This window comes from Squalius cephalus, assembly GCF_949319135.1.
Source record: "Squalius cephalus genome assembly, chromosome: 3".
Taxonomy (NCBI): Eukaryota; Metazoa; Chordata; class Actinopteri; order Cypriniformes; family Leuciscidae; genus Squalius; species Squalius cephalus.
The window spans coordinates 35,100,288-35,124,051 of record NC_137124.1 but is presented as its reverse complement, the minus strand read 5'-3'; the positions used below and the strand labels follow the sequence as shown (position 1 = coordinate 35,124,051).

Sequence of the window (23,764 nt, the reverse complement as noted above, 5' to 3'; positions counted from 1 at the left end):
GATTAGGGTTTGGTTTAATTTATGGTTAGTTGAATGTAATAATGCACAATTTATAGTTATTACAACTAACGTCACATGTAATATATGTAACAATGACATGGTAAAATAAAGTGTTACCCATTCTACTAACTGTAATTAACTTTGCAACTACGTCAACTAACTCTCATTAGAGTATTAGTAGACTAAGTTATAGGGTTAATAGAATAAGTTGACATGTAGTTGCAAAGTTACTTCTAGTTAGTAGAATGTCTAAAGTGGACTATTGAAATAAAAGTGTAATTTCAATGAAAATAAAGTGTTACCAAAGTGTATACTCGCATTAGATTTTCGTGGAAGACATTCCATGATTCTGACAGCTGACTCAAGGAAAGGCAAAAAATTGTTGATATATTTTCCCATTAACATATTTTATTAGTGATTATCAGGTTTACCTTTCTACAACATATTTGTAGACACTCATTTAGAGAGCTTAAAGAAAGATACAGAGTATTGCACATAAAGAGAGAGAAAAATAAAAGCAAACGTAATAAAACATGAAGAAAAAATGAAAAATAAATCCAAGTCTACATATTCTTAACAACACTGCACGCTGGAAATGAGAGCGCGGCCTGGTTATATGTGCCTTTCAGTACAATTATCATTTAAATATGTTTAAAATAGTACTTTATTTAATATAACTATGAACTATTACATACAAGTTCGAAATTAAGATCACATGCATTAAACAGCTAGGCTCAATGGAATGCTATATTTCAGTTTTGATTCTACTGAGATGGCGAACTCAACATTGCAACTAAGGGATGTTTTGCACAGCACATCACGGCTATTTTATTTTTCAAACTTTTTCGAAACATATAGTCGTCATCTTCAAAAAATAAATAAATAAATAAATAAATCACACAAGACACTTACAAATCTTGAATATAAAATGTGATCAGTGATCTAGTCACTTGATCTGGCAGTCTGCAGTCTGGTACTTGTATGCGTTTGTTTTGTTTTCTGTGGTACTGCGAAGTCACATCTGGGTTTCACCATGTCACGCAGAACATCTCTGCAGCACAGCCAAATAACCAGTAGCTCAAAAGTTACAGCACCTTAAAAACATTAGAGGCAAGCATTAACCGTGTATCCTCATACATTGTTCCTCAGAGAAATATAAAGGAGTGTGCTGAACCATACAGTACATGGACTTTTCTCCAATGATGAAGGTCAACAATCAAATCTTATAGACCAATAACAGAGACTATGTAAATCAGAATTGTAAAAACTAAAATCTTGTGAACAGTATGAATATTAAAGATTCAATTTTGACCCAAATGGAACTAAAAAAAAGTTCTAAACTTACAACCTTCCTTCTTTAATATAGGAATGAATTGAGCCAAGCACCTAAAAGCATAGCAGTGCTTAAATGCATGTTCAGGCTGTTACCTCATGGTAATATACATGCAGTGCATACAGTACTTTTACAGAGTTTTCTATCCATTAGTCAACGATACAAGATCATTATTCCTTTCATCTTTGATCCTGCTCTGTGGCAAGAGCAGTAGTGTCACATGATCAGATATTTTTAAACCTTACATATTTAAAAATGCACAAAGAAAAATGTTTGCAATTCCGGGCGTATTATGACAGCATGTTTTCTGTCCATCACTGCTAGAGAGACAAAAAAAAAAAACAACAACTTAAAACTAAGTTTTAAAACTTAAAAAAAAAGAAAAGAAAGAGGGAACCTGTTGCATTCAAATTAAGTAAATCAACTTAAAGCGTAATTGAAAAAATTAAGTTATGTGGAACTGTCAAGTTCACATAACTTAATTTTTTCAATTACGCATTAAGTTTATTACTTAATAATTTTAAGGCAAAAGGTTCCTTCACTTTTTTTTAAGTCAAGTCAACTGATCACTTTTTACAGTGTAGTGAACTTGCCAGTCTTTGAATCAAGAAATTACTTTTTATATTTTAAATGTCACCTATATCATCGTTTATTGATTGCAAAACAACAGCTCTTGCAGTACTGGTTAAGATAAAGGTTTATGTCTCATATAAAAGACACAATTTGCTTTGAATAACCTTAAACACACAATAACATTTTTGGAATAGGTTTAAGTGCAGTATCTGTAGCTCACTTCTGTCATATGACCCTATGCAAAAACATGGAAAAAACTTTCATACATAAATGTATTCATTGAATACCATGCATTTCCATTGCCGGCAACTTTGGCTTGCATTTTCTCAGTCATCCTTTCTTACCATTCCTTTACATTAAGCAATTTTGTCTTATATACATTTTATAACCAATAGAAATCAAGGTGAAATAATTACAAGGTGATAAAGAATTTTCTTCAAAATCGGACGAAATTTGGAATAAAACATACTTCTTAATGTCATAAACACTAAAAATAATCATAAACTCTGTGAACATACACTTTATACATCATTTAATGAGAAAATAAGATTTGACTCCAATACTTCCACTCTGTTATTTAGTGTTGACAATAAACCTACCATCTAAACATTATTCTTCAATCAATTGTGTTTCAGCATTCATATAAAAACAGAATTTTGTCCCGATCTAGTGGCAATCTTTAATTACTATTATTAATTTAACGTTGCTGATGCTGTCATTCTACTATACAAATTCAAAGCAAGGTCAGGAATGTAAAGTCATTTTGTGCAAAGCACATAAGTTGCAGCCCAACTACATGTCCAGCATATGCATTTTTATTTATTTATTTTTAAATCTCTTCATCTTTTTTGTTAACTAAATTCCTATTTGTGAAATACTAGCACCCAGGTATTTGTTAAACTCTGCTGAGCCTCAATTGCCATTTGCACAGTAGGTATCTGAATGTGGGAAACCTTGATTAATAGAAGATTATTTTACATGTAGAGTGTGTGTTTGTGCTATGTAAGAGGATGAAGCTGATATATAAATCAGGGCCTCAAAGCAACAGTTTCATTGAAATAAGAAAGTGTACATGAACTAATCAGATGAAAGCAGGGGTATCTAATCCAGTTGAGAAGCAGTATTTGGTGACTTTCTGGTGCTTTTGTTCAAAAATAAGTAAAGAGGTATACTTGTGCTTCAGTTAAATATCATTGTAAACAAGGCTATACAGTATATATCAACTTTATTATTGTATTTAGCACACTCGTTTGGTAACCTTGTTCAGTATAAAACTATGACTGGTAATGTGACCATGAAAACTAGTTTAAACAAGTTTGGCCCAAAATCTAAGGGTTAAGAATTTTCAGCAAGAAATCTATTACCTTATGTATGTATGTTTGTATGTATGTGTTGTGCAACGTAAAGGGAAAAGCCACCCTGAAAAGTGAAGGCACGTCTTCCTTTTGTTCTCTTGCATTCTAGTAACTTTCATCACAGGAAATGATAATTTAGGTTTGGGGTTTTACGGCAATATACAACATGTGCTGTTTTAAACCATGGGAAGTTAAAAATAAATTGAGTAAACTACAATTAAGGCTGTAACGGACCATTTGAGAGTAAAGATGTGAACCTGGGAGCCATGTTGAATTTAGAACTCTATTTTGCAGGCAGGGAACGACTCGTCCTGCATCACAACTGTGCTGCTGCTGGCCAGGACCATGATTTTCAGCTCCTGTTGCTTCTCATGGGTCTGCTGATACCACTCACGGGTCACTTCTGTGTCATGAGTAGGTATCAATGTTACCTACAAATTGTACAGAGTAAGAGTAAGAGAAATAGCATAGCAAAGTATTAGTAATAGCACAGTGAGCTTCATTCATTGGCCCCCCATTTACTGTATATGCATAGCATCCATAGAATATCCATCAAATTAATCAGCAAATTACAAACTTCCAATCTTGGCATCTATAGAGAGACAAACAGAGAGACCAATTAACAAATATTATACCTGTAGATTGGATCCCCACTGTGCCTTTCCCTCTAGCAAGGCGTCTAGTACACTACGGCTCGGTTCTCCACTGCTGGGGTCGTTTCCACTCACTACATAATATGCAGAGCGAACACGTTTGAAAAACTCCTGGTCCACATTTTTAGCACTGCAGTGGTTGGGAATGTAGGCCAGATCCACATAGATAGGAGGACCAGGGGGTACAGCTGCACTGAATTTTGCAGAATTTGAACCTTTTAAGAAACAATTAAAATTCACAAAAATTAGCTGTCAGTGTAATGTTGGCAAACAAAACAACAGCTCATCTTGATCTGCATATAGAAGATGTTTGTTCATACCTGCACTGTTCTTAAGGCCATTGACAAGGCCTTTGCCTGTGTTGTGGCTTGACCTTGACAGATCATCATCCATGTCCTTCTTCCTAAGAGAGGTGGTGTGAGTGGAGGGTTCCTTGGATGGGGACTTCTTCCGCCTGGCATCAGTCCTCCGAGCAGGAGATGAGGACTTTGTTTTACTTAATTTACGTAAACCCTTTGTTTTGGTATCTTTCTTGACTGGTTTGTCTGTTATGCTTGACAGAGCCTCGGGATCAACCATACATACATCAGGGTGAGGGGAATAGGGAGCAGGGTCCCTCATTGGTGACGGGAGGGGATCATGATTTTTATTAGGTGACATAGATGAGTAGTGCTTCCCCCCATAAGCTCCAGATGATTTATCTACAGGCAGGTAATCTGCATCCTCATCAGAGTCATTATTTCTTTCCGCTGTGATCGATGGATACTCTTCCGTACCTGGTGGAACATCAGAATCTGACTGGGAATGCAACGGCTCACTGACAGAAGTTGGAGGGGTGTCCTCCCCACTGGCACTAATCCCAGCAGCCAAGGCTCCAGAGAAGTGTTGCAATTCACTGTCCTCGCCATGATGACTGTGAGAGTGGTGGCGAGGTTGTTTGTGGGATCTTGTCTTCCCAGAAGGTTGCTGTTGATCAGATGCTTGGCTTCTCTGTTCCTCATTTTCTTCGTCACTTGAAAGTTGGCATAAGCTTGGGTTGATAAATGATGGAGATGTGTCTCCTCTCCTCTGCTTGTACTCACAGGAAGAATAGCCTGGGGAAGCTGTGGATGAATGTGGACGGATCCCAACATCTGTAGGATAGTCAGAGTCATCATCGTGTCTGCTTGGATCGTCTGCATAATAAGAGGGTTGGAAAGGTTGGTCTGTGGAGAGGGAAAGAGGACGGGCTGGGTGCTCTGGCTCAGTCTCTTCTTCTTCTTCATACTCATCTTCATGTCGATAGTGAGGTGGGGATGCCCCTGGGTAGATGTCTCGTTTCTGCTGCATTTCCCATTCACCTGGACTCCTAATTTTCTTTACATCAAATTCTTGGCATTTTGTCTCCGTTTTTGGCAAGCCTATCCCCAACTTGCTGGTTCCACCAAAAGCCTCTGGTGCACTCAAACTAACTTCTGCAGGCCCATTTGTTGTGTCTGGTTTTCTGGCCTCAGGGAAAGAGGAAGGATATGAGGTAAGTGCATCTGGGATAGTGGCTCCCAAACTAGAAGATATGTCCTTTGTTAATGTCTCACCCAAGGAAAAGGTGGCATCTTTCTTGTCTGCTTGAGCTGTAAGTGCAGATCTTTGGTACTGAAGTTTATGTTGTTCAGTTTCGTACATATAATCATCCTCCTCTTCACTACTCTCTGTGTCTTCATAGTACTGTTTTTCAGGGCACTCAAATGTCAGTGTTGATGAAGCACCATACAGATCTTCAGGCATGGTGTCTTTCTGTGTGGTCGGAGGGATTGAGGAATAAGGTCCAGTTGCACCAAATTCAGCTTGTAATCTTGAGTCCTCGTCCCACTCCGGCTTGTAAAAGCACTGAGTTTGTGGGCCTTGATCTGAGATATTGCTTGTAGAATAAGCAGGATCTTTCTTATCACTTATACCAGCATGTGGAGGGAAAGGTTTGATCTCCTCAAAGGGTGATAATGGTGAGAATCTTGCAAGACTAGGGGTGGATTCGGCAGTAGTGGTTGCAGGAGTCAGTTTCTCGGACACTTCTAAATATTCATCCTTAGCCTGCCCTCCAGAACTGGAAAAGGGTGAATCAACAACTGGTGAATGTTCATCTTTGAAAGATGAGTACTCTATTCCAGTACAGGCTGGAGTCTCTAACTCATCCCCAAACTGGTGGCTAGTGGACAGAGATGCTGAAGCTGATGAAGAATGACTGTAAGAAGAGGAAGAAGAGTATGCTGTGGCTGACATAGTTGTGTAACCGATGCCCAATGAAACAGGGTCTGCTGTTTTTTTCTCTGCTGCATCTGGTGTCTTTTGCTTGTCAAACTCAATATCTTTGCCATCATAGTGAGTAGAGTATTTATCTTCAGCAGACTTTGTTGAGAGAGGCAAATATGACTTGACAAATTTCTCATCATTTTCTACAAACTTATTTTGCTCACTTGAAGAATGTTCAAATCCAGAGGAGATTGTCATTTGACTTTCATTGGGAAAAGATGAGGCATCACCTTTAGCAGTTTGAAATGAGTCCTTGGGGCCCTCATGGCTTAGAGTGGATTCAAACGTTGATGAACCTAGAGATTTCCCATAGGTTTCAGAGCCAAAGCTGTAGTCATTAGTAATGGTGTCTTTCTTTTCATCCTGGAATTGAGTAGGTACAGTGCTGATAGCACTAGTCAGTGGGCACTGGGCATCTTTCTCTTGTCTGTCTTTGGCACCTTTTTCAGTATCACTATCACTTACATCCTCCTCCTCCTCCTCCTCATCATCATCTTCATCGTCCTCTTCATCCTCATCCTCTCCATCAGCGAACATCTTCATGTTTCCAGCTATTACTTCTTTTGTGCTAAATGTAGATTGGCCTAACATAGAACTCGTACTTTTAGCACTGTAATCAGAGATGAAGCTGTCAGCTGCATAATGGGCTGATTGTGATGCACCAACCTCTGCCATCCCACTGAAATCTGGCTTTTCAAATTTAACTGAAAAGGGGTCTCTCTCTGCTGAAGCAGGTAAGGTTTTCTCAATTGTCTTTTCTTCAACTTTATTTATTTTCTCAGAGAATGTTCCTTCAGGTTTATCTCTAAACTGTGGTGTCCCGTAGACACTTTGTGTTTCACTATATGAAGCTAATGATGTTTCCTTTGCATCTGATGCTTTAAAGTCAGAAATTTTGCCAGTGGAAGATTCTAGGGAATCCTCCTTTTCTGTTTTCTTTAGAGTAACATCAGTATCATCAAAAGTGTGCTCAGCTGGCAGATTTGGAGAGTAGGAATCCACTGAACTTGATTTACTGTCATACACATCAGAATATGTAAAACTTTTCCCGACATAGGGTGTATCTTGCCTAACCACCCTCTCAAATTCCCCTTTGAGGCCTTTCTCACACTCTGGGAAGGAATATAAGTTGAAGTGGACACTTTTATCGCTGTCTTTAGAGATCACGTTTGGGTCATCTATCTCTGAAAATGACGCATCTTTTTTGTCTTGGTTTGCTGACATGGAATCTAACTTGTCCTGTGGTCCTTTTACGCTTGAGTAAGTACCATCCTCAGTTTCACTTTCATCTTCCTCTCCTGAGCTGAGCATCTGGGATTTGTGCTCATGGCCCAAGTAAGTCACATTTTGTGGTTTATCTTCCTTATCCACAGATTCTTTCTCATTTTCAAACAGATTCTCCTCTTTTATGAGTGTTGCCTCATTGGAATATTCTTCATCAAGAAAAGTGCACTCCCTCTCCTCTATGTATTTAGCTTTACCACACACTTTAGAGCTTCCCTTTCCATAATAATCATCTTTCTCTTTATCTTCATCTTCGTCCTCTTCAGAGTCACATATTGCCGTTTTAGTGCTAGAGAACCCCTTTCCAAAAGGGTCCACTTCATCATCAATTATTTTCACACTTTTCACACTTTCAGACGTTTTGTCAGCAGGAGCATCTTGGGTCATATACCTCTGAGAGTCAAAAGTCTCCTTGTCTAGTTTTTCATCTTTGTCCATAATCAGTGGCTTTTGTGACCTTTCCTCAGTGGGAGAGTAGCTACTGCTGGTCGGTCCTGATTGTGTAGGTGAGGCAAACCTCACAGTGCTGTCATCTGGGCTGAGGCATCTTTCTTCACTCTCTGAGATAATACTCGTCTCTGAGGTGCAAGGCAAATTTGGTGAAAAGGACAAACTTTTATCAGAGGCGCCCAATTTAGATTCATCCTTAGAGACTGAGAGTCCCTTTTCATATTTTTCTTGTGTGCCAAAATACATCACAGGAGGAGAAATAGGCGCAGCCGATGAGGGAAAGGTATCAGAAGCTTTTTCAATGTCTTGGAGCATGGCAGCAGATGCGTAACCCTCATGGATCTTTCCAAGTGGCATATCAACATTTGGTGTCTGATCCTCATCCTCTTCCTCATCCTCTTCATCCTCATAATTTGTGGGAACTGAAGCCTTCACTGTAGGTTCTGTTTCTGGCACAATGGGTAGATATTCCTCTGAAGGAGGTGATTTAAAACATTTGTCCTCCTCTAAGGAAGAAGTTGGAGATATAGTTCCAGCAGAGTGGAGGTACTCCTTTCCATGAGTGGCATCTGTCTGTACGGACGATGGTATACTATTTATAGTATCTAAGAGTAAAGAGCTTTTTCCTGCATCTTCAGTAGGTGGTGCTGTCACAGATGCTATAGACTGATCTTCAGTAACCGATGTTGCAAAGGATGATAATTTGTCATATTCGGTGATGGAGGTGGCTGATGATATATGCTCTTCTTCAGCCAATGGAGCCGCAATTATATTGGATGCATAAGCTGACAGAACTGGCTCCTGGTCTACTGCAAAACCCTTTGATGAAAACTCAGATGCAACAGATATGGTTGGTGGTTTCATGCCATGGATGGTGTCAAAAGTCCCTGGTTCATCTGGAACTGAGATGTCATAAGAGCCGACATCATACTGAAGATGTGGGATTCTCTCCTCTGTCTCCTCATTAATTTCCTCATCAGAGATGGTCTGCTCTGTCTCAGAGTAGCCTGGAATTGTCTCATCTTGGATGAAAGAAACATGCTCTGCAGCACCCAGCGGTTTGGCAGATTTAATGTCACTTTGTTTTGTCTCCCAGTCCTTTCCAAGTTTTTCTTTCCTAGCCTCATCTGACTTGTACTTGAGCTCCGTCTCGTGAACTATATCCTCTGCTTCCTCTAGCTCTGCTTTCTCAATCACATCCTCATCTTCTTCACTTTCACTCTTTTTGGGTTTCATTTCAAACTTTTTATCTTCTTTGGCATTTTCTTGCCATTTTTTAACTTCACCCATCTCCACAAAGTCAGATGTTTTATCACTCTTCAGTTTTGTGGTATAGTCATCCTCAATGTCATCTTCTGTAGTAGCACATTCATCCTCAAATCTATCAGTGGGTTTAGAGGGGTGTTTATTTGTGTTTACTCCATATGGTACCATTTCCTCATGAGGGGACTCTGTCTCAACATCAGTTGTAGTTATTCCATCATCAGGAGATTCAATGTGAGGGACAACAGTGTCCACTGCAGACTGCAGATTTGTGAGTATTTTGCTCTCTTTGGGCTTGGAAAGCTCCTCTTCCAGTCGCAAGGCTTCAAAATCCTTGGTAAGATCCTCTGGGGAGGAGACTAAGGACCTATCACTCTCCCGTTTCACCACTGAAGCTTGTTTAGCAGCTGGCCTGTTTTCTTGCTCCTTTGCAGCTTTAGTTTTTTCTGTTTTAGGCTTCACTTGAACCTTTGCTTTGTTCAGAGTCTTCCTGACCTCAGGGGTGAAAGGCTTTAAGTCAGGTTTTGTGATTTTTCTCAACTCTGGCTTAATTTTTTCTTTTTCTTTTTTCTTCTCCTCTTTACTTTTGAGTTCTTTTTTAACTATGCCCTCTTTTTTTACATCTGTTTTTTCTTTCTTTGTGTCTATCTTTTCCTGATCCTTCTTTTCCTCCATCTTAGATGCCCTCTCCTTGATCTGTTTTTTAGGAGATTTTTCTCTCTGTAGTTTCTTTTTCTCTTGCTTAAGTGAATCGGGTGACGCCGTCTTAGGTTTCAGTGGTTTTGGAGTTTTAACAGTCTCTTTCATTTTCTTCTCTTTCTTTTCAACTTTCAAGTTCTCCTTTACAGATTCACTCTTTGACTCAATATCTTCATTTGCCTCTTTCTTGCTCGCTTTTGTAGTGGAAGACATTTTAGTGGATGATTTTAGACTTTCTTTGCTATCAGTTCTCAGCTTCATTTTAGTTTGTTTAATCAGTGGAGGTGGAGCTCCAGATGACATGTCCTTTTGAGTGGCAACTGGATATCGCAAGAAATCGAGATGCCTCAGCTTTTCCAGACCCTCAAATATTTTGTTTTGTGGGGCATTTCCAGGAAACAGTACTCTCACAATCTTTTCAGTTGGACTGGCAGGTACCCACACAACCAGAGCTGTCACTGATGTGAGGTAAGGAACAGAAATCTCAGCCTCTTTGCCATTGGACAGGACAATGCCAGTTTTAGCTTTACTATTACCAGCCCACTTCTGCATGAAGAATTGCATTTCCTTACTGTCCTTGAGAGGATTCAGAATATACATGTCTAGTTTACCAACACCCAACTTGTGAAAGAGTGTTAAAGGCTCAATTGTGTTGCTTACAACTCTATATAGAGGCTCAGGTTTGATGCCTAGTTTGTGAAGGTACTGCAATGTAAGAGAGGCCTCCTCAATGCTCCTCTTTGCTTTCAGCGTGGATTCAGGCATCTTCAGCTTTTCCGGAACATTAAAGAACACAACACCAAGCTCTGGTGAGATCAGGTTTTTCATCCAGTCTCCATAGGTATTTGAACCACGGCTCTTCTCTTGCTCCTGCTCTGCGATTTTTCTCTGTAACAGTTCATTTATGCCAGGGAGATTATCTGCCCCTATATGGGTAAGGAGAACAGAATCAATCCTATCCAAATGCCTGACCAGCTTCCAGAAGCAAGACTTTCTGTCTGATCCACCATCAATCAAAATATTAAAGCCATTGACAGCAAACAAAGCAGAGTCGCCCCGTCCTCCAGGAAAGATATAGCAGCACGGCTTGGACAACTTGAGGAACCCTCCTGAGGTTGGTGGTTCCAGGAGCTCAAAAGGAGAGGGAACATCCACTGTCTCAGAGACATATTCTGTGAACTCGCTCACACCTTCCATCTCAGGCAACACAGGCTCAGGGTTCAGTCTGTACTTCAGTAAGCTCTGGTCCTGTACGTACCCTAGGGAGCTCCAGCCCCCCTCTCCTTTACAGGACACAGTCAAACAGGCTTGCTGACCTGTGGACGGCTGGTTTAAGAGATCTTTAATCTACAAAGAAAGAAAGAAAAATGTTTCTTAAAAGTTCAATTAAAAATAAAAATAAAAAAAGGAAATGCTTAAGTATTGTGAAGTATGAATACTTGACAAAGCTGTGTGAAGTATTATGGGATTGGTAATGGTGCAATAGCTACTTACCCTACGACTTGAGAGAATGTCAGAGAAATTTTTCCAACCAAACACTCCACTTTGCAGGATAATGTCACCAGTCTGTTCAGTACTTTGCCCACTTAGGACCAATAACTTATGTCCTGCTGAGTCACAGAGCAGTGTTCTGAACTAGAAAAGAAAGATAATGCATTTATTGTTATATTTAAAGGCACAGTATGTAAGTTTCACTGCTAGAGGTTGCTTATTCAAAACAATAACAAAAGTGTAGCTTGATGACGCCATTAATAAGCGTGAAATCATGGGAGTTGTCGTCTTCACCTCCACAGTCAGCAGATGGAAAGCAATCTGACGGGACTCAAGGCAGAAATCATGTTCATGGATGAGCTGATGTATTTGAGGCCCTGTTTACACCTAGTATTAAGATGCGGTTTAGTCGATCGGATCACAAGTGGACGACACTAAATACAGGTGCTAAAAACAGAGTCTAAAATGTTTTGCGCTTGACCACTTTCAACCACTTCTAGAGGTCCTTAACACGTAAACATTACGGGAAGCGCGCTAACCTGGTAGGATTTAAACTTTCTCAGCTGAAGACCCAAGTTTGGTTTGAAGATGAGAAATGTACCAAGCACAATGTTCTTTCACCATTCCTGATTTCGAACACGCACTTGCAGCATTCGGCGTGGTCTTGCAGCTATCAGAGGAGAAACGACAGCTTCTGCTCTCTGTGTGTTTTTCCATCGTACATATGTAAATTGCGTGGGCTTATTTCGTCCATTACATCGAAAGATCTGAAAAAAAAAAACTATACATTTACCCACCCATATACCCTCCCCTCAAAGAAATCAGGGCAGAAGTGGTTGAAAGTGGACAAAAGAGACGGATTAAAACACCAGATGTAAACGGGTATGTGTCTCCTTTGTCTACTTGTGATCTGATCGACCAAAACGCATCTTAATAGCAGGTGTAAAAAGTTTTTTACGTTACTGTTTTAATTATGCTTTGCCTATATGTCGGCTGCTGGCACTCCTTTCGTTTTGTTGTTTATGTCTATTACAATTAAAGTTACATTTAACGTTTGCCAGTTCCCGCCTCCTTCCTCCCTGAACTTAAACTTTGTTGCAGTTACTTTTGATGACTTAAATTCACATTATTTTATTTCATTATATTAGTAAACTAGATCGATATTAGAATATCATATTAATAAAACCTGGAGGACTTGTGTTGCTAAACGGAATCCAATTAATTTTAAAGTATATTGTATGATAGAGAAAATGTATTACTGTTACTACAAATACAACTCTTTCTGATTATGCTATGTTAGCCAAGACAAAATTGTACAAACACGTTACTTGCGGGAAATCAAGAAAACAAGAGATTCAAACAATAAGACTAACCGTGTTGAGCTATATAACAATGATTCGTTTTCTGTCGATAAAGGTATCCAAACAGTTGCTCACCCGTCAAATAAAACACAATATATTTCAAAGCATCTGTGGTGTTTCCATGGCTTCTACGGAAGTAAAATCGAGGGTAAAACGGATATGACGTCATTGACAGGTGGAGCAATGAGAAGGGACGTTACACTGGTTAAAATAGCTGATTTCTCTTGATTTAAACATTGTTGGTAACATTTGGGATAATGTAAGTACACAAGTCCACAAAATATATAACACTGTGCTAGTGGTTTTTGGATATTTTAATGCAAAGATCTTACATATTGTGCCTTTAACAGTTTAACGGTATAATTGATATCTTAGATGAGTATGTGGCTGCATGCAAATAAAATGTTGAAAGAACTTGGAGAGAGAAAAAAATTGCTTTTTTACAATTACCTCTATAGCAATATTCTCCTCAGAAGGATTCACCAACACAACAGTCTCCAGGACATCACTCTTGTATTGCAAAAGTCTCTGTCCTAAAAGAAAATATTTTTTTTGTTGAAAACAACGAATGTTTTAAAAAAATGTTTATTGACAATACAATTTATTTTGAAGAATTTTGCATCTGATATTGAGAAACATAAGAGATAAGGGTTGCACCCTACTGGAATGCTGCAATTACTGCCTCCATGCATTTAATTACTGTTTTCCATTCATTGTCTCTTCCCGCTCCTGTGCAAGAATACACTAATCCTGTGAAAGCAGTCTTCTCAATTCCATTTAATCAAAACAATATTGCAAAGCTCCTGCAAGCAAATCTATTGGCTGTTGCCATGGGGATGGTGAGCTGGCTATTGCCGCCAGCTGCGTTACACTGACCCAGTCTTGGTGCTGCACGACGCATTGCAGCATTTCTGAAAAGGGTGAAAAAATCCTCTCTCTAGCTGAAAATGTAAATCCAGCATCGCACAGTTGAAACACACACACACGAAATATGTGACCCTGTGCATTATTAGGCTATAATAAGCACATAGCTCTCATTGGCTGTTTAAAACGTCACTGCTTTAGATCTTTCTATAGGGTTTCTATAGGGTCATTTTCACAGCAGTGAGATAGGAGCAAGGGCGTGTGGACTTAAATAGCACACTGAGGATTTGACTGGGCTCCGAGTCCTCACATACTCTCACTTCAAAAAGTTCATAAAGAGATTGTAAAACTAATCCATATGTATTGAGCATTTTAGTCCAAATTTTATAAAGAGCCTCAGTTGATTTATATGATAAACAGATTGAATTTTGGCTTTTAGTCACATATAAGCATTCATCAACTCACACATCTGTTGTGGTAAACAGAAGCACAAGCATGTTCGCTTGATGTGCGAGAACCAATGAGGTTCATTCTTGTGTTACGCATGTTTGAGCTTCCACAAGAACCAATGAGGTTCATTCTCATGTTACGCATGTTTGAGCTTCCACAAGAACCAATGAGGTTCATTCTCATGTTACGCAGCCCGTTTGAGCTTCAGCAAGAACCAGTGAGGTTCATTCTTGTGTTACGCACATTTGAGCTTCCACAAGAACCAATGAGGTTCATTCTTGTGTTACGCACATTTGAGCTTCCACAAGAACCAATGAGGTTCATTCTTGTGTTACGCAGCACGTTTGAGCTTCAGCAAGAACCAATGAGGTTCATTCTTGTGTTACGCAGCCCGTTTGAGCTTCCACAAGAACCAATGAGGTTCATTCTCATGTTACGCAGCCCGTTTGAGCTTCTGCAAGAACCAATGAGGTTCATTCTCGTGTGTTACGCAGCATATTTGAGCTTCAGCGAGAGGTTTGTTATCACATGTCAAGCAGGTTCGGTTGAGCTTCTGTTTGTTCGCTGATCAATGTTTATATATAAAATAAAAGCCTAAATTCAATCTGTTCATCATATAAATTGATTGAGTCTCTTTAGACAATTTGGACTTTCATTCATATGGATTAGTTTTACAATGTCTTTATGAACTTTTTGAAGCGTCAAAGTGGTAGTTGCGTAGCTGTCAATGGAGGGACAGAAAGCTCTCAGATTTCATCAAAAAGATCTTCATTTGTGTACCGAAGATGAATGAAAGTCTTACAGGTTTGGAATGACATGAGGTTGAGTAATTAATGACCGAATTTTTTTTTTTTTTAAAGGCTATGATAAATTTACATTTTAAAGCATGTCTGGACAAACTCCCACACAATAAAAAATAAATTTGGTCTAATCAAAAAATGAATGTAAGAGTGTGGATCGGATTTTCTGGCAGATCACACAATGGACTCTGGATGGTAGCAGTGGACTAAAAATAGTGCTAACCCAGTTTAACCTTCAGACTCTAACAGGCTACAGCATCATTTCATTTTCAATGTTTATCTGAAAATGGAAACCTTTTAAGGAATTGTAGCTTGTTATATTAAACTCCAAATAATTCTGGTCCTTTATTTGCTAGGTTGAAATTTGACTTTCAAGACATTTGACATTATGACATCCTTTCCTTCAGAACCAATAAGATGCTTTGGGACAGCTGTCAACATGACCTTCAGATGTGCTTTCGCTTTGAGATGGAGAACAGATAACATTATGAGCAGCTAAATCAGGCCGCATGGTCTCCTGTGACATTGAGCATACACGCAACTTCACCTTACTACCATTCTGAAGAAATGCATTTGTAAATTCTACTCTAATTCATGTCAGGATGTAGAAGTGTTTTGTGCTTTTATAAGAACATTATTCCAAAGATAGATTTTTATTTAGGACTCCCTTTTTTTTTCATTTACATTGAAATGATCTAATTTCTAAGTTAATAATAAATGGAACAAATTTGTTGTGAAGCAAACAATTAAATTAAGCTCTTTCCACAAACAGTTAGCCAGGTTATCCTGTGAGTTATCGGCTTGCACTAAATGAGGTTAAGAATAGTCAAATAATCAGGCACTGGGCATACAGTATGCTCTGTTTATTATGATCTGGATGATATGAAATTCTGTTATTCCAGTACCAGACAGTAAATAAATTGCCCGTAGTTAATATATAAATATTATTTCAGAACAACTTATTTTCATAAGTGATTTATATTCACTTGAATCATGTACACAGTTACAGTAATATTTAGCAGCTCAGCAGATGGTTTCTAAAATTAGCTAATTCAGTGTCACTCAACTGAGAATGTAAAACACAGACAAATGGGGTCAGATGTATTTTACACTTGCTAAGACTAATTCGGTAAAAGTCAAATGCAGATTTGACAACAATCCAGAGAAGATCTTTACTCGCAATTTTGGCTTTTAGGATTAAATGATAAGCACAAGTTATCCAGGCGACTGACACGCTTTCACCAGCAAGAAATTAGTGGAACTGACTGATTGCCTCGCAGGCTTAAAGAGTTTTAAAGTCACACTTAATATCTGCCTTTGATGCCTCCAAAATCTTTATTCCTAAATCACAAATTAGCTCATTTTGGGACAGTGACACATGCTTTTGTGTAAAAAGATCATCATTTCAAAGTAGATATGGCAATATGAGCGACATTCTGAGGTCTAATTTAGCTTTTCCACCAGATACTGACTATATTTTGCAACTATACTTGCAAGACTGGCTCTTCACTCATCGGGGAAAATGAGGTGTAAATGTGATCGCCTCGTGGCTGAATGTTTTAACACTTCATTATCATTTAAGTGAATCAAAAGTTTTTACATTTTAAAAATGTTCAGCTGTTGTTGGATCATGACTATTTTAATCATGTCAAGTCCTTGAACACAACAGAGATAACCGTTAAACTTCTGTACGAGAGAAGTATTACAGCCAATGTTATCTCATTGCCCTGTCCTTGATCGCTGTTCAGCTGTCTCTGAATCACACTGTGTGTGATACGAAGAGACAAGAAGAGAGAGAGAGAGGAGGTGTGTAACACTTTTTAAACCTTTATCTAGGGGTAGTGATTCAATAAGCAGCTGCAATCTTATTAAAGCCACTTAATCTTATAGCAGTGAAATTCTGAGCACTACATTGGAACTGGCCTTTGAAACCACTGCAACAAGTTTATCTCGATCAAATACTTGTTAACAAGCAAGGGAGACAGAGTCCCCTTATAGAAAAGCAAGACAAGTGTTGAGCTCTCATTTGTATGTGCTCTTGCGGTGTAATGGACCCCATTATGCTGTAAACAGCTGGAGCGAATGAATGCGGGATATGAGTTGACTTCATCCAAATGGCTCATTTAAATGCAATAAATGACTAAAAGGGATAAATTGTACAAAGCACAGAGGGACACTGGCCTTAAAGTGCCCATTCTGGAAAAGATTTGTTACATGCAAATAAACTGAAAGCTTCAAGGCCCCATTTAAAATGATACAAAAATAATTTGCATCCATAATCGCTTTTGAGGATTAATGACCAGGGACAAAAAACAGTGCTTGTGCTTTCGGTCATGCCATGCTCTTTGAACAATAATGATAACACAGGTGTAAAGGACTGGTAAACAAACACACACACACACACGTTGTGTTTACATGTTTAATGGGGACTTTCCATAGACATAATGATTTTTTTATATTCTATCCCCTTACACTAACCCTGCCCCTAAACCTACCCATCACACAAAACTTTCTGCATTTTTACATTTTTCAAAAAAACATCACTGTTTTCCTCATGGGGACCAAAAATGTCCCTGCAAGGACAAGGATTTCAGGCATCTTTGTGGGGACATTTTGTCCCCATAATGTAGGGTTTACCAGGCCACACACACAACCAGTCATTTGAAACGGGGCCAGAATGGTGCTGAAGTAAAATCCTTCTCTCCTTCCTTCAATCTGACCTCACCGAAGCAAATGGCTGATAGCTTTTTTAAACAATCCACATCAGCGATCATCACAAGTTGCAAATATGTTTCAATCACTGCCGTTCTAAACACAAGTAGCACTTATCTATATCAGCTCAACTGACATGTTATGAGCATATCAAACAAGATGTATAGCTACTGAAGACAATGTTTTTATTACCATTTCACATGACAAATAGGTGTGTCCATATGAAATGACTAGGCCTATTCTGTCATCATTTACTCATCCTGGTCCAAACCTCTATGACTTTCTTCTATAAAACAAAACAAAAAAAAGATGCTAATGTTTTCCCAGTCTTTGTTTCCGTATGTGTTCCACAGAAATTCGCTCTTGAAACACTTTAGCAGTCTAAGCATGAGTAAATGATGTCCTTCTTTTTCAAGGTGAACTATCCCTTTTAGATGAAATTGTTTACAACGAGCAAATATCTCAGTCCATCACTCTGGTTCTGCTTCACAGAGATTCCTAATTAACTAATCTATGAGATTTATGTCTGGCCTGTGGAATCGGCGCACTTTTTTTTTTTTTTATCTCACGCGGTGACGCGTACTCGAGCGCGCGCGCGCGCTACAGTAACAGATTCCTCAGATGCCCTGCTGCATCCCATAATAATCAGAATCACAATTAAGATTTGGGTCACGGTGCAATAATAATGTGTTTCTACAAAAGTGCATTTTTTGTAAATGTAAATTCCGCAACTGTAGTGGCTTGAGAAAACGGGCTGAAATAGAAAACAAATCTAGCAATTGTAAGGAAACAAATAATAAATAAAATGTCATTTTCTCCCTCATATTCTAGCTCAAAAATGTCCCAAATGCAGTCGAAGATTTGTGCTTATCACCTTAGCATCTTAGACTTAGATTCCTCGTACAGTGCGATCCTGTAGGCTACTACTTCCATGCACTATCACTGATGGCATAATCGTACACGCTTTACAACAGCTTGGGTTTCTGCGACCTTTAGATAAATCCGTGAACAAGCCAAAAGCGATACAGACCTAGACAGGTGTAAGCGGTTGACACGGTACTATATCAGCAATACTGCACATTTCATGAATGAATAACATCGGTCAGAGATCAAGATATTTGAACCATATAAGCCAATAATCAAACATCTGCAGAATTATATGACAGATTAGACCTACCGTTGCTGATGCTGAGCTGTGCGTATCGTACGTCGAGAGCGCGCACACAGACACGCGAGTGCGCGAGAGGGTGTGGGTGTGGCCTATGAGCCTGTATGCACTTGATGACACTTGATGATCACATTTACGTGATACATTTTTATGCCGCTTTAATTCGACCTTGTATATATGTTGTGTGATTCTATAATTGCAGATACATTTTTTCTGCTTTTTCAAATGGTTATATTTTTAATTATTTGAATTATTTGTTACTCATTGTCATGGATCACAAGATGTTACAGGCCATAACAATAATCTTTTCTGCTGAAATAGCTGAAAATCATGATATCTTGTTATCCGAATTAGTCAGTGTATTTTTATCCATCGTATCATTGTGTAATCAAAATATTTAATTTTACTTTACTTTTGGTAATATTTCATTTATTTTATTTATAAAAGCCCTATATAGTATTTTCCCTAATTCTACAACATTAAATTGTTTAAAAATAACTTTTATCTTAAATGTGTGCCCATAAATATTGGGCCAATTCTGTTACCATACCATACTTTGCCTTTAAATTGGTGGAATTATCTCCCACAGCTATGTGAGATTCAGGAAATTATGTCACTTTCCCTCACTGATAAGATCTGAAGCCCTGAAAGGTATGTGTGCTCTCTCTGAGAAAATATTTTAATCTAAAAAGTTCTTGCACCAAGAGTTATTTTGTAAAACCTTAAAATTGTTACCACAATATCAAAAGGAAACCAGAATTTATCACTGATCACACAGTGGGTTGTTTAAACGTCTTTTAATCATGATTTCATTAGTGCCATGTGCTCTTAGCATTTATGCTAACAAGTGGAGTTTTTGGCTAAAAAGTTTAAAATGACAGTTCTACAGTCAATTGACAGTAGTCTGGAAGTAACTTGTGTTTGGCAAGCATAACCAAATTATTAAAATTGAATGTTTTCAATGAGATACTGGAAATAATTTCTGTTAGCGAACAGTTTTTTTTTTCTTACCTTTTTGAAATGCAAAATGTATCTCCAATTATAGAATCACTTATATGACATTTATAAATTTACAGTGAACTGAGGTAAAGGGAGCCCAATTTGCTAATAACAGGTAAAAAATGGGTTCTGAGTTTGAGAAAGCACTTCAAGGCGTTCCACTTTACCTGTATTCACCCTTTACATCCAATAAATATTTTGCAATACCTTTACCATGACCCATCCCAAGACTGGTCAGTTAAGTAACAACAGTTTAAGCATATTTGAGTACCCTGAAAAGCTCTCTATAATAAAATGTATTATTATTACAAAGATTCTCTTAATTCAATTTGCTGCCGTTATTCTAGTGTTGGCTTATTACATTTTGCTACCTGTTCAATAATACAGTAATAATAATTAACAAATACTGGACTCTTGGTCATCTTGAAGATCAAAACACAATCCAAAAATCTCTCTCGAGACTAGGTTAGGAGTTTACACATTAAAATCTGACATTTTTCCTCCCGTCTAATAAATCACTTTCAAGATTCTAGCTAGTAGTTCAAGAGGCCCTGCATGTCATTTTTCTTTTTTTTAATATACATTCTATAACAATATTGTTTATGTTCAACATGAACATAAGCAATTCTCTATTTTTCAGCCTATAGGTGCTGTAATTGTCAAGAATGACAAGAATGGGCCATTTAGCAGTTTACGTACAGCTGATCCCAGACCGACAGCTGCAGGGCAAGACTGCCAAAACCTGCCCCGTTAACTGCTCTCCATCAGCATTCTCTCGCAGACAGTCCGCCTGACTCTGACCACCTCTCTGACAGTGAGCCAGCGCAGAATTGTGTTTACAGTAGGAGTGTGAGGACACTGTCCAATCTGGAGATTATAGTAATATTCAAACTGCGCTAAAAAAAAAAAAAAAATCATGATTTAGCTAATTCCATTTGAAAGATGGTTTTAATAGAGGGATTGAGTTTTTTAATAGCCGGAGGTGATGAACGCGTCTAGCTGCTACAAAAAGGGTTTGCATTTGTTAAATCAAATTTAAATTGATGCTATTACAAGATTATAAATAGACACTTCCAGACATATCCTAAGCAACTGTTCAAAGCAGCAGCCTGGCTGCCGCACCCTTGCTGCTAGACAGCCTGTGTCCATCTCTTGAATTATCTCAGTTATTTCATCCATTCAATACACTCCCAAGATAATAGCTCGCTCTCGCAAAATTGGTGATGCATTAGCACATTACCACAGAGTTAAAGCCTCTTCTGTAGAATTTTGAGGCAGAAAAATGTAGATGGAAAGCTTGATTTATCCTGCTTCTGTAAGCACGTCAAATGTCTTCCAATGGTCAAGATTCTTTACAGACTCTATTTTAATGCTCTACTACACCCTAGCAGTGGGGAATCATGGTTTTGCTTACTACAACAATAACCCCCCAGTTTTGCTAAGACCTGGGCGTGGGCTCAGGTTTCACTGTGGTGTGTGTGGTGCAAGATCCAGCCCTGCAATCAATGTCACCATCAAGCAGACTGGAGTCGCCTGAGCACGAGAAGCATGCTGACGTTCAGTGTTCATGTGCAGACTGCAGGGGTATAAAAGAGCAGAATCAATAGCCCATCCTGAATTATTAATCAACACACCAGACCAATGTAAAAGCCCTCTCTGCTTCAGCTTCATAAGTGGAGATACTTATACTTTTACACTTTTGTCTAAGACAAGATTTGCATTTCCCGTGCTAACGTTGAGGTGAGATAATCACAAATCAACACTTCACTTAACAGCTCAAGTTTCAGGGCTGTTTGTGAAAAAAATGTTCAATGGTGTGTAGTTTCCCAAGATTAGATTTAGCAGTTTTTAGCATTTTATTTCAAAATAAAATCCTCAGCTGTGAATGTGAACTAATTACATTTAAATTCTCATTAGATTTCATATAATAAGATGAAATTTTCATAAACAAATGTAAAAGCTATTGAATTAGGTTTGAGAATGGCGTCTCCTCGTCTTCTGTCAGAGTGAGTTGCAGTTGCTCCTCTGATGATAGACTCATCACTCATTTTTCTCCGCCCTGTCAATTTCCTCTGTTTATTGATTTAATTATGCTCTGAGCATCACATAGAAACTCATGCAATTAAGTCCCAACTGCACATTTGGAGGCTTTTACAACCAAACTTGCTAAAACATAAGGGCTATTACAGCAGCGAGCTGTGGTGGGAGTCATTAACGTGCGGCGTGTTGCTGAAAAATCTAAATGAATTGAACAATGCCCGAGACAGCTGGGGCCATGGTGACCATTCCAGCCTCCTCCCTGCTGCCTCTGGGGAGGTAAAGGGATCTCTAATGATTGTTCAAGGACCCATCCATCTGTGTTGGTTGTAAAATCCCTGGCTGAAGTTTCAGGTGGCAACAGCACATGTGGGAATAGCAACACATATGGGAATTTTAGATTGCACTTTCATCATAATATTTATTTCAAAGTCAGTGCTGTAATTTTATCATTTATATATATAAATATATATACATTATATATACATATATTATATACATGATAAGTATAAGTATTTATATGTATAAATACAAATGTGACCCTGGACCACAAAACCATGGGTCAATTTTTTTGAAATTGAGATATATGTATCATCTGAATAAATAAGCTTTCCATTGATGTATGGTTTGTTAGGATAGGATACTATTTGGCTGAGATACAAATATTTGAAAATCTGGAATCTGAGGGTGCAATAAAATCTAAACATTGTGAAAATCACTTTTAAAGTTGTCCATTTATGTTGGCGATTGTGCTGCATTCACTCACACAAATAAATGTTTTATATATTTACGGTAGGAAATTTACAAAATATCTTCATGAAACATGATCTTTACTTAATATCCTAATGATTTTTGGCATAAAAGTAAAATCGATAATTTTGACCCATGCGATGTATTGTTGGCTATTGCCACAAATATACCCGTGCGACTTATGACTGGTTTTGTGATCCAGGGTCACATATAAATATATATGTATATATACATATAAATATAGGTGAATTCAAGTGATTGGGAGACTTTTTGCAATTGAGATTCACCCCTATCTTTTGTCTAATAACCATCTGAATTAGTCTAAAAATACCTCATCCATCCATCCATCCATCCATCTATCTATGGCATATTTTTATTTATGCATCTATTAGGATGCATTTTCTTCTAAAAGAACAGTCAGAACTGCTCTTATTCATGTGCTTAACACCTTGCATTAACTACAAGTCATTTGGTTTTGTGCTCTGACATTTCCAAGCAGTCAGCCATGATGACACTGCACTCACATCCTGATCAGTATTCCAAGCACAGCTGCAGGAGTGGCAGCCCATCCGAACCGAGCATGCTCAGTCCTCATCCATCATCTTCCACTGCTGGCTAAAACAAAGCAAGCCATTTTTGTACAGAACAGAGCAGCAGAGTGACTGGCACCTGTCAGAGCCCAAGGTGAAGTGGAGGGAGCGCTTCTGTGTGGGGTGAGAAGAAGAGGAGCTGCTCCCCTGATCTCATTACTGAAAGAGTTTATTCACACGTCTCCCTTTCAGTTTCTGTCTCAAATGCACCGCAAACAAAACCAGCAAGTCTGTCTGCACATATGGTGGCGGGACTAATACATCTCCCCACTGACACATACTGAAACATTTTCATATTTTTTGAGAATATGGACATTATGATAAGCATCTATGGAATAAAGGAATGTATGGGAGAAATTAAACCCTTGAAACGTCGTGTGGGTGGTGAAACACTAAATGACGTGCTTTTGGGTGCAAAAGTTTTTCAGTGGTATTTTTGTAAAGCACCTGTGGGATGGGCATGCCTTTTATGGTTTGTGAGATAACTGGATGTAATATCCAGCTTGTAACCCAGTTATCAATATGGGAATTCATTGTTGATAGAAGTTAGTTTTGCTGTGTGCACTAGCAGAAAAATCCACAGCTTACAAAGACGACGACTTGTCACTGTCAAAAAAGGCAGACCCGCATGTAAAAACAAAGAACA

General features: G+C 38.4%; 1 protein-coding gene across 5 annotated transcripts in view; it reads right to left on the bottom strand.

The window, feature by feature from the left end:
• Nucleotides 1–841: 841 nt before the first annotated feature.
• Nucleotides 842–23,764, bottom strand: part of map1aa (microtubule-associated protein 1Aa) — a 30,154-nt gene continuing 7,231 nt past the window's right edge. Inside the window, exons 3-8 of one of the 5 annotated variants that reach the window (XM_079866616.1) lie at nucleotides 13,199–13,281; nucleotides 11,391–11,531; nucleotides 4,235–11,243; nucleotides 3,897–4,129; nucleotides 3,496–3,692; nucleotides 842–1,094 (exon numbers count right to left, since the gene is read on the bottom strand). In XM_079866616.1, coding sequence (XP_079722742.1) covers nucleotides 3,537–3,692; nucleotides 3,897–4,129; nucleotides 4,235–11,243; nucleotides 11,391–11,531; nucleotides 13,199–13,281 — 7,622 coding nt within the window. In that variant the 3' untranslated portion in view covers nucleotides 842–1,094; nucleotides 3,496–3,536. Of the gene's footprint in view, nucleotides 3,693–3,896; nucleotides 4,130–4,234; nucleotides 11,244–11,390; nucleotides 11,532–13,198; nucleotides 13,282–18,751; nucleotides 18,847–23,764 lie in introns of those variants that run through there. The other 4 variants (XM_079866617.1, XM_079866620.1, XM_079866618.1 and 1 more) reach the window with 4 other exon arrangements.